Source organism: Contarinia nasturtii, unplaced genomic scaffold (assembly GCF_009176525.2).
Source record: "Contarinia nasturtii isolate CC-2019 unplaced genomic scaffold, AAFC_CNas_1.1 Cnas_scaffold_695, whole genome shotgun sequence".
In the NCBI taxonomy this organism is placed as follows: domain Eukaryota; kingdom Metazoa; phylum Arthropoda; class Insecta; order Diptera; family Cecidomyiidae; genus Contarinia; species Contarinia nasturtii.
This window is the reverse complement of record NW_022198046.1, coordinates 11,062,304-11,075,956: the sequence shown is the minus strand read 5'-3', so window position 1 is coordinate 11,075,956 and position 13,653 is coordinate 11,062,304. Positions and strand designations below refer to the sequence as shown.

The 13,653-nt window shown below is 33.9% G+C and overlaps 5 protein-coding genes across 5 annotated transcripts; 2 read left to right on the top strand and 3 right to left on the bottom strand.

Annotated features, from left to right (window-relative positions):
• Positions 1–52: 52 nt before the first annotated feature.
• On the bottom strand, positions 53–2,908 carry LOC116341390 (transmembrane protein 53). The gene is made up of 8 exons (XM_031768463.1): positions 2,799–2,908; positions 2,263–2,712; positions 2,142–2,193; positions 1,385–1,592; positions 1,189–1,303; positions 1,007–1,044; positions 802–942; positions 53–726 (listed from the first exon to the last, which is right to left on the bottom strand). The coding sequence occupies exons 2-8, from the start codon at positions 2,444–2,446 to the stop codon at positions 535–537; spliced, it is 930 nt and encodes a 309-aa protein (XP_031624323.1). The 5' UTR covers positions 2,447–2,712; positions 2,799–2,908; the 3' UTR covers positions 53–534.
• A 379-nt stretch (positions 2,909–3,287) lies between these two features.
• LOC116340973 (thioredoxin domain-containing protein 17) lies at positions 3,288–4,756 on the top strand. The gene is made up of 4 exons (XM_031767757.1): positions 3,288–3,423; positions 3,616–3,932; positions 4,226–4,251; positions 4,314–4,756. The coding sequence occupies exons 2-4, from the start codon at positions 3,706–3,708 to the stop codon at positions 4,439–4,441; spliced, it is 381 nt and encodes a 126-aa protein (XP_031623617.1). The 5' UTR covers positions 3,288–3,423; positions 3,616–3,705; the 3' UTR covers positions 4,442–4,756.
• A 128-nt stretch (positions 4,757–4,884) lies between these two features.
• LOC116340917 (SWI/SNF-related matrix-associated actin-dependent regulator of chromatin subfamily A-like protein 1) lies at positions 4,885–8,117 on the bottom strand. Its single transcript, XM_031767668.1, has 12 exons — positions 7,533–8,117; positions 7,333–7,461; positions 7,129–7,269; positions 6,991–7,062; positions 6,720–6,907; positions 6,563–6,656; positions 6,303–6,495; positions 6,005–6,229; positions 5,728–5,939; positions 5,434–5,646; positions 5,261–5,313; positions 4,885–5,187 (listed from the first exon to the last, which is right to left on the bottom strand). The coding sequence occupies exons 1-12, from the start codon at positions 7,987–7,989 to the stop codon at positions 5,008–5,010; spliced, it is 2,157 nt and encodes a 718-aa protein (XP_031623528.1). The 5' UTR covers positions 7,990–8,117; the 3' UTR covers positions 4,885–5,007.
• A 485-nt stretch (positions 8,118–8,602) lies between these two features.
• On the top strand, positions 8,603–11,979 carry LOC116340966 (maltase A3-like). The gene is made up of 9 exons (XM_031767751.1): positions 8,603–9,128; positions 9,245–9,508; positions 9,638–9,783; positions 9,854–9,913; positions 9,978–10,430; positions 10,493–10,643; positions 10,705–11,005; positions 11,065–11,208; positions 11,269–11,979. The coding sequence occupies exons 1-9, from the start codon at positions 8,927–8,929 to the stop codon at positions 11,387–11,389; spliced, it is 1,842 nt and encodes a 613-aa protein (XP_031623611.1). The 5' UTR covers positions 8,603–8,926; the 3' UTR covers positions 11,390–11,979.
• On the bottom strand, positions 11,784–13,380 carry LOC116340968 (transmembrane protein 19). The gene is made up of 5 exons (XM_031767752.1): positions 13,091–13,380; positions 12,767–13,015; positions 12,518–12,691; positions 12,304–12,424; positions 11,784–12,216 (listed from the first exon to the last, which is right to left on the bottom strand). The coding sequence occupies exons 1-5, from the start codon at positions 13,242–13,244 to the stop codon at positions 11,883–11,885; spliced, it is 1,032 nt and encodes a 343-aa protein (XP_031623612.1). The 5' UTR covers positions 13,245–13,380; the 3' UTR covers positions 11,784–11,882.
• Positions 13,381–13,653: the final 273 nt, after the last annotated feature.

Below are 13,653 nucleotides of genomic sequence, written 5' to 3'. Positions count from 1 at the left end.
ATCCTCGGCTGTAAAATTCTCTACGAGATTTGAATCGAAAATAAAACAAAAATTAATGGTGTATTTTATATTTGGATTTCATTTGAAAGAACTGTATTTCATAATAAAAATATCTACAGGCAAAAAGGAGTACATACACATTGCATTTAATTGTGAGCATTTTGTTCGCGCCTACATCCATAAATTATTACAATGAGACAGGATATAAAACACAAGATACAATTGGACACAATTCTAGACTAGAATTTTTTTTCTGGAAAAAACCACAACAAAAAAACCAAATAACCAGAGACAAACATTGTTTATATTTTTGGTAGAAAATACTAATAAATTTATATTTTTAACTGTTATGTAACGAATCAGCATTTTTTTTACTCTAATTAAAGCAGTTCTTTTGATTGAAACATCTTTTTTAGAAGGAGAAAATACTACACTGTGATAAAGACTGTGTTTTTTCATACGGTAAGCTTAACTAATCTGCTTGCAAAATTCAAGTCCGAAATAAAATATATGTTTTTGTTCTCAAAATGGTGTCTAATTGAACTTTTTAATTGCTTCCATTTGAAGTGGAATTGTCATCAAACAGTTACTGATGAACGTGCATACGCATTGTATATACTTTTGTGGATATTTAATGAATAGCTTAACGTGTTCGGCATCATGAAAGCAAACAGTCTCTACTGGTACACCAATGCTCTGTCGAAAATATGCAAATGATTCAACATCCTAGAATTTAACATGAAAAATCATATTCGAATTAATTTGAAATTTTTTCCATTAAAATTGTTCAAATATACTCACACCAGGTAGAATGAGTTTGTCGGCATTTGAATACAAAAACAATTGCGGTATGTAATTGTCAAGGTACATTAAGTCGTTATACGGATTAACACTTGGTGTTGATTTTGATGAAAACATCCCTTTTATCCGCAAGAACAGATCCTGTTTCGAGGTCAAATCGTGCATATATAAAATCATATTCATTTAAATTTGAAGATATAAATACCTCGAATATCCATTTTGCTGCTAATCCCAAAGTTATACCTAAGGGGAGAATCACAAAAGAAAAGAATTAATTGGAAATAATCGATAAGTAATCGACAAATAATCGAAATAATCGAAAATAATCGCAATAATCGAAAAAGAATCAATAACAATTATTAAATAATAGAAAAGTCAAAGTTATACCCCAGGAAATTATGCAACTAAATCGTCGCTCTTTGCCATAAATAGACGATACAGCCCGATATAATGAAAGAAGGCGTCGATCTCCTGGCGACGAATCAAAGATTATACCACAGATCTAAAAAAAGGCACAAACAATAAATATAAATGCAATTGGAGACAAGTCCATTTGGGATTAACGACACACAGGCACACTTACATCAAGCGGTGTTTGAAATTCCTTGATTGCCAAATCGATATGTTGATATAAATATGCGCCGCCATTCGAGAATACGTGTAAAATTATTGGATTCGCATCAAAATTCATATCGTATAATAATTTAACGATTTTTTGACCAATCGACTTCATGGCATCTCGTTTCCAAAATATATTCTCAACGGGCGCAGTGTATCGAACAGTAATCAAACTGAAAATTGGGAGATGAACAGACAATGAACTCTTTTTTTTCTTTGCTGGCATGAAAATGTGCGATGAAGCCATTTATTGACGCAAATAAAAAGATGAACAAGGCTATTCATTTCAAGCTCTTTACTTTTTTTTGTGTGTGGTAAAACGGGAAAATTTCCAAAAATGTCATGTGATTGATGCAATTGCGATATAAACTCAAGGTCAATGTTGGTGCATTTGAAAGGCTCCGTATGATCAAGGTTGAAACGTTATATTTTGCTAATGAAATTAATTCTGTCAAGTGTTTTGTAAACGCAAATTAAGCGTAAGATGACTTAAATTGCGTTTCGAATCTAATTGATAATGAGAATGAAACATTGATTGAATGATAGCGATTTCATTTGAATTGTGGAAAATATGAGTGAATGTGCGAGTGAATGTGTGAGTGAGTGTGTGTACTTTTTTCATAGCAACAGTGAAGTGACGCGTGCAAACAAAATCCCTTCTTCGTGGAAATGCGAATTGTGTGTGTGTGTTTTTTAAATATTGGAAAAAATGCTGGAATTACCCTCGATCTTCGTAGATTTTTGAATATTTAATGAGATATTTATCTTGGCAACCTGAAATGATATTTTCAAGATATTAAGCATTTTAATGTTCAAACAATTCACCGAAAAGCAAAAACATACCAGCCCACCCCAAAAGCAACACAATTGGTGTATTACTTTCATCACTGGCAAAATTAAAATCACATTCTGAACACTCATTTGATGGATATGCCTTACTAAGTGCACTTATTGGCGGTGGAAATTTTATGAAATACTCCAATGAATCATGTGGTAGGTAATGGTCTTCCACAGCTGACAATGACATAATTATATTATATCCAATTAAATTGATATGCTTGCAAAAAGGGTCCGAAGTTTTAATTGATTTTTGTTTGTTTGTTGTGGTTTCAAATTATATACGGATCAATAATCATCAAACTTTGAAAATCAACTGAAAGCAATAATACAGGTAAAAAGTACAATTCGATTTTCCAATACGTCCTTTTAACCGGCAAACTGCTTCAGTGACTTTCATATACTGCAGAGCACACTTTTTCTATAACCGTGACATCAAGAGCCGTTGTGAAATTTCTGTGGAAGGAAAAAAATCATACGATTCATGTATTACAAACGGGAAGGATAGCTGGAGACATGCGCTGTGCCTTCATATGTATTACCAATCAATTTCCGTATTTCAATTCTTTCATTTTACAATAGATTAAACAAAATATAGTAATAATATTTCTATTTATAAAATTTGGAATGTCATTTACTATAACACATCAACTCGACATTTTTAATTATAAAGTCATAAAGTTTTTTTTCTTCTCAAACCAATACAAATCGATTTGGAATTGATTAAAATTCTATTTTTCATCATGATTTCGCACGATTCTACTTCGTGATGTAAACAAAAGTCACGCTACTTGTACTGCGGCAAAATGGCTGCGTACTAACATGCGATGGGCTATCACACTCAACGGTGGACATTTCATATAAGGAAACCGGCGAATTCCATACGTTTTAAATCATCTGCTTAAATTTTCTGTCTATAAACCTCAGCGATAATTTATTGATGTATTTCACAAAATTTTCCAATTTTATAATTCTGGTCGTATTTCATTCAAATAAGAACATGAATGGCTGCGTACGTGTTATGTGTCATGTGTCAAAAAGTATGTAAATGATGTCATTGTGGTTCTTGCCTCATTCGTACGCTTGTATCGTTTAGTCATAAAATTTCGTTTGATAATTTAATCGGTGGAAAACCATATTTGTCAATTAGTCTATTTGAAAATACTAGTAAGTAAACTCCTACATTGTATTTCTAATTGTATTTTATCCATTTTTTCCATGATTTTTATTTCACAATAATTATTAAGCCAATGTCATTTATGACGAATCACGATTACACTTTGGTTATTTTATCTCGTGCAATTTGATTTCTTATCACCAGAGATATTCTTTTTAATAGTTTTTTTCTTTTATTTGTAGTTGAAACTGGCGTTACGTTTTTCGTTGTTATTAAAACGAAGTTTTCCCGCATTTGCTTTGAAAAAGTCAATTTCAACGTCTGCATCAAAAATGGTTAAGGAATACCACGTAAAAGGATACGAAGAGTTCACCAAATTGGCTGAAAGTCTTGAAAGCACTGGTGAAAATGTGCACATTCTCTTTAGCGGTGGCAAAGATGAAACTGGAAACAGCTGGTGCCCATATTGTGTTAAAGCCGATCCGGTCATCAAAGAAGCACTCAAACATGCAGCCGAAAACAGTCATTTCATTCACGTAGAAGTCGGCGACCGACCATAGTAAGTAAATTTACACATTCTAACCATACAATACATTGTACTAACTGGTCAACTGAGCTGACAGTACGTTAGCCAGCTAAATGGGCTAAAACAATAAAAGTTATTGTTATAATGATCAATTACTTTTATTAAAACAATAGAAGTGATTCATCATTATAACAATAACTTTTATTGTTTTAGCCCATTTAGCTGGCTAACGTACTGTCAGCTCAGTTGACCAGTTAATACAATATATTGTCTGATTCTAACATTTTTCATTTATTAATTTTTTTCAATTTTCTTTGTTATTCCAGTTGGAAAGATTTGAACTGCCCGTTCCGTGAGTAAATTTGCACATTTTTTGTTTATTAGTTTTTTCAATTTTATTTTAAATTGTTTCAGGTAAGGATCCACGCACTCATTTGGTCTTTTTACCAACTTTGCTCCGCTGGAAATCGCCGCAACGATTGGACGGGGAAAGATGCTCTCAAGCTGATCTTGTAGAAATGCTTTTCACCGATGATGACTAGACTGGACATATCTCCACAGTGCGATAACTTTGAATAAAAACCAAATATTCTAGTTATCAACAAAACTACTGTGTCACAAATTGTGTCAATCTAATTTCGATACGTTCGTGGATTATACTAAAACAAAATTTCAACATTTAACATTTATTTACTTTGCTTTTTGCACTTTTTGGACTAAATATCACAAATTGTAGTTTCGTTCTAATTACAGCATAACTAACATTCAATGGCTTTATAAACCGAGTGTTTTGTTTTATAAAGTGCAACAGATAGATAAATTTCTTGTGAAAAAATATATAAAGAATCTTCGAAATAGATGTGTGTTTCATTTTTTACAGTGGCCATTTTTAATAGCAGCATATTCATCACAAAGGAAAATCGAATTAAATGTCAATTGTCAAGTATTGAGCGAAAAAATTATCAATTATTGATACAACTCATTCTTCTAGGAAAATATATTTTATTTTTCAATCGTGTTTCAACAACAAATTAATTTTCTTCTGCATTCTTCATAATATAATGGTTATAAATAATTAACATATTCAAATCATGCGAACTTATTAATTTTAAAAATCCAAACTAAGCATGGCATCATCGACATCGTCATCATCAAGCATATGATGATAGTCCATGCTTTCAGTTTTGTTTGGCGATTCATTTTCACTGTTGTTATTATTGGTTTTGGTTTGATTTGTATCACCTTGATGATTAAAATAGCTTGTAATTGTGCGAATTGGTGACGATTGCTGTAGAAAATCAACAAATGCGTTTCAAAATAGAAATAAGCACAACTCATGAAATTTAATGTAGCAAAATTACCATAACTGAAACCCTTGAGTGTGTTGCGTCAGTCAAGTCTTCCGAAAATATTCCTGAAAACGAAATCAAATTATTTTATATTGATCGTTCATTTTCGTAAATAATAAAGCAATAGAACACAAAATTCAATTATCAGTGATGTTTGATTTCTGAAAATCAGAGCTTTCACCTACCGGCTTTGTTCAGTACGTCTTGTTTGCCAGTGACCATGTTCCACATGTAATCATCAACTGTTCCTTTTGCCAATAAATATCGGCATACGACTGGCTCCTTCTGTCCGATACGATGTGCTCGAGATTCACACTGAGCCAATGTACTTGGATTCCAATCCAACTCAGCAAATACGACCAATGAAGCAGCAGTTAGTGTTATGGCAGCATTACATGCTAAAAAAAATATCAAGCCGAATGAAATACACGATATACACCATTTTACGATCAATGAATTAGTCGAGAGTTCATGCGTACCTTTCAGTGAAAGAACGGCCACTTGACATGATTGTTTCTTTTGAAATTGATCAATGTAGGTAGTACGCAGATCATTTCTGGTGGAGCCGTCGATTCGAATGAAATTCACATTCAAGTTGTTCAAGCATTGGGCTATAGAATCCATCATCACCTTGTGATGTGCAAAAATGATGAATTTGAGCTTTTGTTTAACCAAATCCTTAACGTAGGCACTGCGGAGAAAAACACATGTATAATAGACATTATTAAAAAAAAAAAAAATGTTTGAAAGTGTTACCAAACAGCGTTCGACTTGAGTTTTGCTGATTCAGCGTACAATCTAAGCAATACTTCTTTTCGTTGGTCTCCTTTCAATTTGTTCACATCGGCCGAAAATTCTTTACAATTTTCGATCGTTTCGCGCATACTTTCATCGTGCGAATTCCAAACTTTACCCGAATCCAAGAGAACTGTTTCGCGTGACTTTGAACCAAACTCGAACTCAACGCTATCTTTGGTTCGCCTACAAAGAACAATCGTTTGTTAATTATGCTTTAAACTATTGCGGTTAAATAACATGAAAAGAAAATTCATACCGAATCATAAATTTGCGTTGCAAAATGACATTTAATTCAGTTAGATTGCTGCTTCCGCTGCTATCCAGACCGAAATGTGTTTCTTTGGCATCACAATAGCGCAAAGCGTATTGCTTAAAACTACCGAAAAAGTTCTTGTCAATCAATTCCAACTGAACATATAGTTCAGCCGGTCGACTTAGAGCCGGTGTACCTATAAACATAAAATGATTATCCATCGAACTGTTTTATGACATCATGAAAAATAAAAAGAAAATTACCCGTTAGCAGAATGATTCGCTTTGTTTTTTCACACAAGCGTTTAGAACTTTGTGCCCATTTGGTTTTGAAATTCTTAACCGTATGTGATTCATCCTGTCAATAACAAATTACATGGTTTACACTTGATCAAAAAGAATCCATAGTTTTTCTACTCACCAAAATGACGCAACCAAATGATCTTTTCATTAAAAGTTCAACATTTTTATCCATGAGGTTGTAGCTCGTTATGAGAACCTTGCAATCACCAACATATTCGTTTGTTGATGCCAATACCTTGATCGAATCACTTGGGACTGACGGTAATAAATTCGTTATATGACGTTCCCAGTTTTCTCGTGCCGTTGCTATTAAAATTCAATGTTTAGCTTCGTTTCAAATCTTACACAGAAATATTAGAATTCTATTTTGAAGAATAATGTAACATTACCTGTGGTAACAATCAGTAGTGGCCAATCGTCTCTGTAAAAGTCAGCAATTGCAATTGCTTGGTATGTTTTGCCTGAAATAATGTTTAAGTAATTAAATAAAATTGTTAGCGGTCAAAGAATATTTTCAAAAAACTCACCGAGGCCCATATCGTCAGCAATCATACATCTTCCACCGTTACTGATACCGAATGCAACACCATATTTTTGAAAATCCATCAGTTGTGAACTTAATCTTTTTTCGATTCCTTGAAGGCACAAAAAATCCGGCTCTTTTTTTTCTGGAGATATTTCACCTCATTTAGTATTCAACAATCGAGTTGATTCAAAAAGTCAAACTTTACCTTGTTTCAATAGCTTCAATACAAATGATGGTAGCTGTCCAATAACCACATGGGGACTAAGCGCGGTGACTTTTCTTTGAACTTCATCATATGCGCTCAAATCAAATGACCAAATTTTCTTTTCCCGATCTGTAAAAAAATTACAAAATCACTGAGAAATAGTACGTTTCAAAGCTAAATAATTCTAATCAAACACTTACCATACGACCGTGTCGGAGTGCCCTTGAAAACATCAATCAATTTATCACTGTAGCCCTTTTGAACGACTTGAAATCGATTTGAGGTGATCATGGAACAAGCACAGGTTACGACATGCATAAAAACTGGTGCCACGCTGTTATTCTTCGATGATTCTACCTTTCGATAATTATTGTTTGACATTCCGTCACGTTTCGGATACGGTTGTGATGAAATTCGATTGTTGTAACTTGGACTTGACTGTTGTTTCATTTTCTTTTCATAATTGCTCAACGTGTTGGCCTTTTCATTATTTGTATGCCCATAAAAAGTGTGTGCTGCTTTTGAAGATGTTCCTGGGCTGGTTGTATTGCTGGAACTTGACCGTACTTCATTAGTTTGGAGGGACGCTTTTTTTTGTTTTAAACGTTCCTGTGCTTGTCGCCTTTTTTCTGCAATTTCTTCAGCCGTACACGACATTTTGATGTTGAATTTGGTGATTTTTTTTAATTACTCAACACTCATTTAACACAAGATTCAATAAACAACCGTTTGAATTGAATGTGACGAAATTCCCTTTGTTTACTATGTTTTGATTTTTTGATGTGTCAATATGCGCGCAATATTACTTGTCACATGTTGCCAGTGCTCTGTAAAAAGATGAACAAATGCTGTGAGTTTGAATTTGAGTGATGGAGTTGCCCGTATTTTCTTTTTTCGAATTGGATACTTTTTGCGTTGCATTTTTAATCATACATCGTCTACAATATCAAGTACAACAAATAAATTTGTTAAAAAAGGAATGATATTTTTTGTTGTTAAAAAGTATTGCTTCAAATGAGCAAAGAAATCAGTGGTAGTAATTTTATTTAAAATGTCGAAAATTGTAAAAATTGAATCAATGGAGACGCCACAAGTGTTTTTACATCACTTCTGAAGAAAGTGAAACCGCAAGCAACAAGGTGATTGTTTGTAAACCAGAAATTCGTATGAGCTCTTCATGTGTTTGTACTTTGTGCATGCACGGTATTTTTAGCGCTATTCGATAAAATATATGACATTCGCAGACACAAATTGCCGAACGAGTTTTCGGCTTTGTTAAGTTTGTCACCATATTTTCTCTTTCTTAATTCTGGTTTTTTTTGTTGCAATAAAAAAATTCTTTGTGTTTTATCATAAAAATTCAAAGTAGAAAAACGTATAATTCGCAAATGATTAATTCGTATGCATTGATTGGTTTATCGCATCTATTTTCGATTATCATTAAACTGTCTAACCCAATCTGACCTTTAGTTGCTGCGTCATAGTACTGGACGATTAAAATACGTATAAAGGTTTATTATAATAACATCAACAAACGATATAACTGTGTTCAGTTGCATTTTAGAACCGTTCATGTTCGTTACAAACAAGTATAATGAAAAAAACTAGTGATATTACTGCTGTTGTGATAATAGCCATAGCATTGTTCGTAGAGCAATATGCATGTGTCGATGATTTGGTGTTCGTTCCGGTTAATGATCAAGTGACCAAAGAATGGTGGCAAACTGCGTCTTTGTATCAGATTTATCCGAGATCATTCAAAGATTCAAATGGAGATGGTATCGGTGACTTGAACGGTAGGTGGAATACGTTAGCAATTTCATTTTTTTTTGTTAATGTTTGCAAAATTGAACGATTGACATGAAATTAAGAAGCAGTCTTGATAAAAATCATTTTTTGTTTTCTCTTTCAGGAATCACAGAGAAACTAGAATACTTGAAAGAAATTGGAATTGATGCAACGTGGCTATCACCAATATTTCGTTCACCCATGCAAGATTTTGGCTATGACATTGCCGATTTTTATGATATCCAACCCGAGTACGGAACATTGGAAGATTTTGATCGTTTAATTAGCAAAGCACAGTCATTGAATATCAAAATAATCTTGGATTTCGTGCCAAACCATTCGAGTGACGAAAATGAATGGTTCATCAAATCTGTTAATAAAGAGCCAGGTTAAATATTTAAGTTTGTACACACGCCAATTTCATGTGTCACTGGGATGCATTTTCACTCGTCTTTGTATTTTGAAATAGTAAACGGCTTAAAGTATTAAAACAGAAAATTCTCTCCAAAAAAAACAGGTTTTGAAGATTTTTATATTTGGCATCCGGGTTATCCAGATGAAAGCGATCCATCAAAACGAGTGCCTCCAACAAATTGGCTAAGTGTCTTTCGTAAAAGTGCATGGCAATGGAACATACAACGCGGCGAATTCTATTTCCATCAGGTAAAACAAACTAAATATTTTATTCTGCTCTGCATTTGAGATTATTTACAATCAATCTATTTTTATTTAGTTTTTAGCTGGACAACCTGACCTGAACTACCGTAATCCCATTGTTGTTGAGGAAATGAAAGTAAGTATGAAGAGATGAAAGTAAGGAACAAAATTTTAATTTTTTTTTTTCAATAAATAAATAGAATGTGCTTAGATTTTGGATGGATCGCGGCGTATTTGGCTTTCGAATTGATGCTGTACCTCATCTGTTTGAAGTCGAAGCCGATGGGCAAAGAAATCTCCCAAATGAGCCACGTAGCGGTAATACAGACGACCCAGACGATTGGTCGTACTTAAAGCATATTTACACCGTCGACCAACCAGAGACCATTGATATGGTGTATGAGTGGCGTGAAGTCTTAGAAGAACATCGACGTCAGAATGGTGGCGAAGCTCGTATCATGCTCACCGAAGCCTATTCACCATTGAATATTCTTGAACAATACTATGGCAACAGCACTCACAATGGATCTCATGTGCCATTCAACTTTCAAATGCTCACACGAATAAACAATGAGTCGAATGCAAACGATTACATTGCATGCATTGATGATTTCATGAAAATTGTGCCAAAGCATCAGGTGGCAAATTGGGTGGTATGTTTCGATAATGGAAATTTAAATAATTGTTAGTAATTGTTTTCTTTTGTTGCAACCAGGTTGGAAATCATGATAATCATCGCGTGGGTTCCAGACTTGGTACAGACAGAATTGACATCATAAACATGATTATCTCAACTTTGCCTGGAATCGATATTACATACAATGGCGAAGAAATTGGAATGACAGACCAATGGTTATCATGGTCAGGTGTGCTCAATTAATTTATTTGATATATTCTCGTTGTCATAATTGATCTTTGTGTTCTCAGACACCGTTGACCCAGCAGCATGCAATAGCAATCCAAAAATCTATGAGTTTTTTACTCGAGATCCTGAACGTACACCATTTCAATGGAACGACGAACCAAATGCTGGCTTTTCGACATCAACTAAAACATGGCTTCCAGTTGCCGATAACTACAAAGTGGTCAACGTTCGTAAACAAGAGGCCGATAACAAGAGTCACCTTAAAGTTTACAAGAGTCTGAAGGACCTACGACAAGACCCAACTTTGAAAGATGGTGATACAAAATATGTGGCACTATCCGAACAAGTTGTTGCCATTGCTAGGTGTGTTTAACTAATTCTTTGTTATGTTCGCCATCATGATTGGTCTGTCTGTTTTTCAGGTACTTGGACGGGGAGAAGCTCTACATTACCGTATGTAATATTGGTCCAGCTGTTGAGAAAGTGAATTTGAAATCGATTGGTATTAATGTGCCAGACAAATTGGCGTATCACATCGTTTCTGTGTCGTCTGCACATAAAATCAAGTAAGCTAATAGGAGTTACATCTAAAATTCAATCCGACTAAATTTCGAATCGTTTTACAGTGAAAAGGTTAAGTCGAAGAATGTCATTCTGCAGCCCCGCGAATCATTTGTACTACGAAGTGATCAGGCTATGCATAAAAGATCTTATGAATACTCCCTACATGACGATAGTGAATTATGACTAGCCGGCTTTTTTAGTGTGGTTTCGCATTTCATACCAACATTTTGTCGATTTAAAAGACCATAATCACACAAGCACAAAAGTGCATAGAAAGATAGAGAGAGATTTAGAGAATGAGAGAGAAAAAAATGTTTTTATAATTGTTTTAAATTTATTTTTCAACAATTTTGTTCATCAAATGCCCAAATTGTACACATTTTCTGAGTATTACAACCGAATTTTTTTTTTGAACATTTTTTTCTCAGAAAGATAAACTACTTAAACTATATAACATCGTGTTAAAATTTGCGGAAAATAAGTTGCCCAATGAATTTAATTCTAATATTAGTAGCCACATATTTTTTTTAGATCAGTTTCCCATTCAATAGTTAAGTGCTTAAATTAATGAGGAATGTAAGAGTTTTAACGACACTTTATTAATCAGACTTATTTAATTAGCAAAAGAAGAAGAGGCTAACTCAATGATTTGACTTGTAATTTTGACAATAACATGTTAAACAATCCAAAAGTTGAATGCAATAAATGGCATAATTAATCCAGTCAGTATGCTTGATATCAAGTTAACAGAATGATTGTCAAGCACGCGATTACCGCTGATGTGTTTTACTTCTGGGCAAGGGTGTTCAACAACATGTCCGCTTGAATCAACTCCAGAATATTGTAATGTCGCTCCAAGCAACGAATCGATTATTGAACCGACAAGACCGGCAACTCCGCCAAACAAAATCAATGGCCATTGTGGTGGACTGGAAGCCAAAATATTACGATCGACCATATAATAAATGACCAAGAAATAAGATAGACCAATCACAAGACCGCCGAGAAAACTGTGAAATTAAACAAAAGAAACGGTGTCATTCCGAAAGTACGAATTAAAAATTATTTAAATTTTAATCAAAACTTGGTTTATTTACCTGACAAGTAGGCCAATTGGAGTAACGCCACCATTTGTGCCGCGAGGTACGCGTTTTCGTGTCGTTATCAAAAATGGTTCTGATCCCATTACTGAACCGATCTCGGAAGCCCATGTATCACCTGTCGTCGAAAATGACGAAAACAATATAAAGTCAGATTGAAATACTATTTTTTATAAATTCCAAAGAATGCAAGTCATGATTTGACACATACCATTACAACAAGCAAATGCCGATAATATTCCAATTCCAAGCCAACTAGAACGATATTGGGTGACAAAATCGATCGGACGCTCACTACTTCCACAATCCAAAAGATAAAGTAAAGCAAGCTGCATTGCCATGCCACCATTGCATAAAACTTGGACCCAATTTCTTTTTCCTTCGCCTGAAAATGTGAATTATTCAAGCAAAAACTGAATTCATAAATCTTTTCAAATCGATTTGTTCCAAAATTATGAACCTCCTTTGAAATCAGCTTCAAATTTCCGCTTCAAATGGCCACGAAATTTTGTGACGCGAGATGATGTAAAGAAAAATGTAGCCAAACATGCTAAAAATGCATGACTTGCCAACGACAATATGATAGCAACAATCAGACCCAACGTAGCACCACTGTAATTAACACCTTTTCGCTTAAGGCCGTAAACCATCAACAGAACAGGCATTAATGTTGAAAACAGCCATCGAGTCGGTGGAATAGCCGCATTTTCTACAGGAAAGAACCAATCAAATGCATAAACATTTTGACGTTCCCATTTCGTTAGAGAATGTTTTTTTCACTTACCCTCACTATCTTGCGAATTCTTTGTAATAAAAGTTAATGCCAAATTACCGATCCATAGAAATATTGATAATGGAATTGATAAACCGCACAATAAAATGGGTAAAATTGTATAAAAAAATGACTTTGGTTCCGTTGGTTCCTTGTGATTTGACATTTTTGTAAATTGTTTTCAATACTTTTTTTTGATCGATTTGTTAAATTGACTTAAATTACGTTGGCCGAATTTGAGTTAAAAAAAAAAATAAAATTGCTTCGTGTTCATCAAAAGTCATTGGTATTTATGTTTTAGTTAGCAGGCTGTGAGTTTGACAGTAGTATCGCCGTATGTGAGTATGTGTATTTTTGTTTACAAGCTACACATGTCAAAACAACTGTCCCAACAAACATATTCCACTTCATTTGTAAAAACATTTGGAATGAATTTTTTGAAATAAATTTGATTTTAAATCTGAAATCTCATACTGTTTTAAGCAACAATTTCGTTTAAAATAAAAAATAAAATCAACAATTTCTCTCAAATGTAGCATTTTTCTGTTTTTTTTTCTTGATTTTGTTCTTATTTT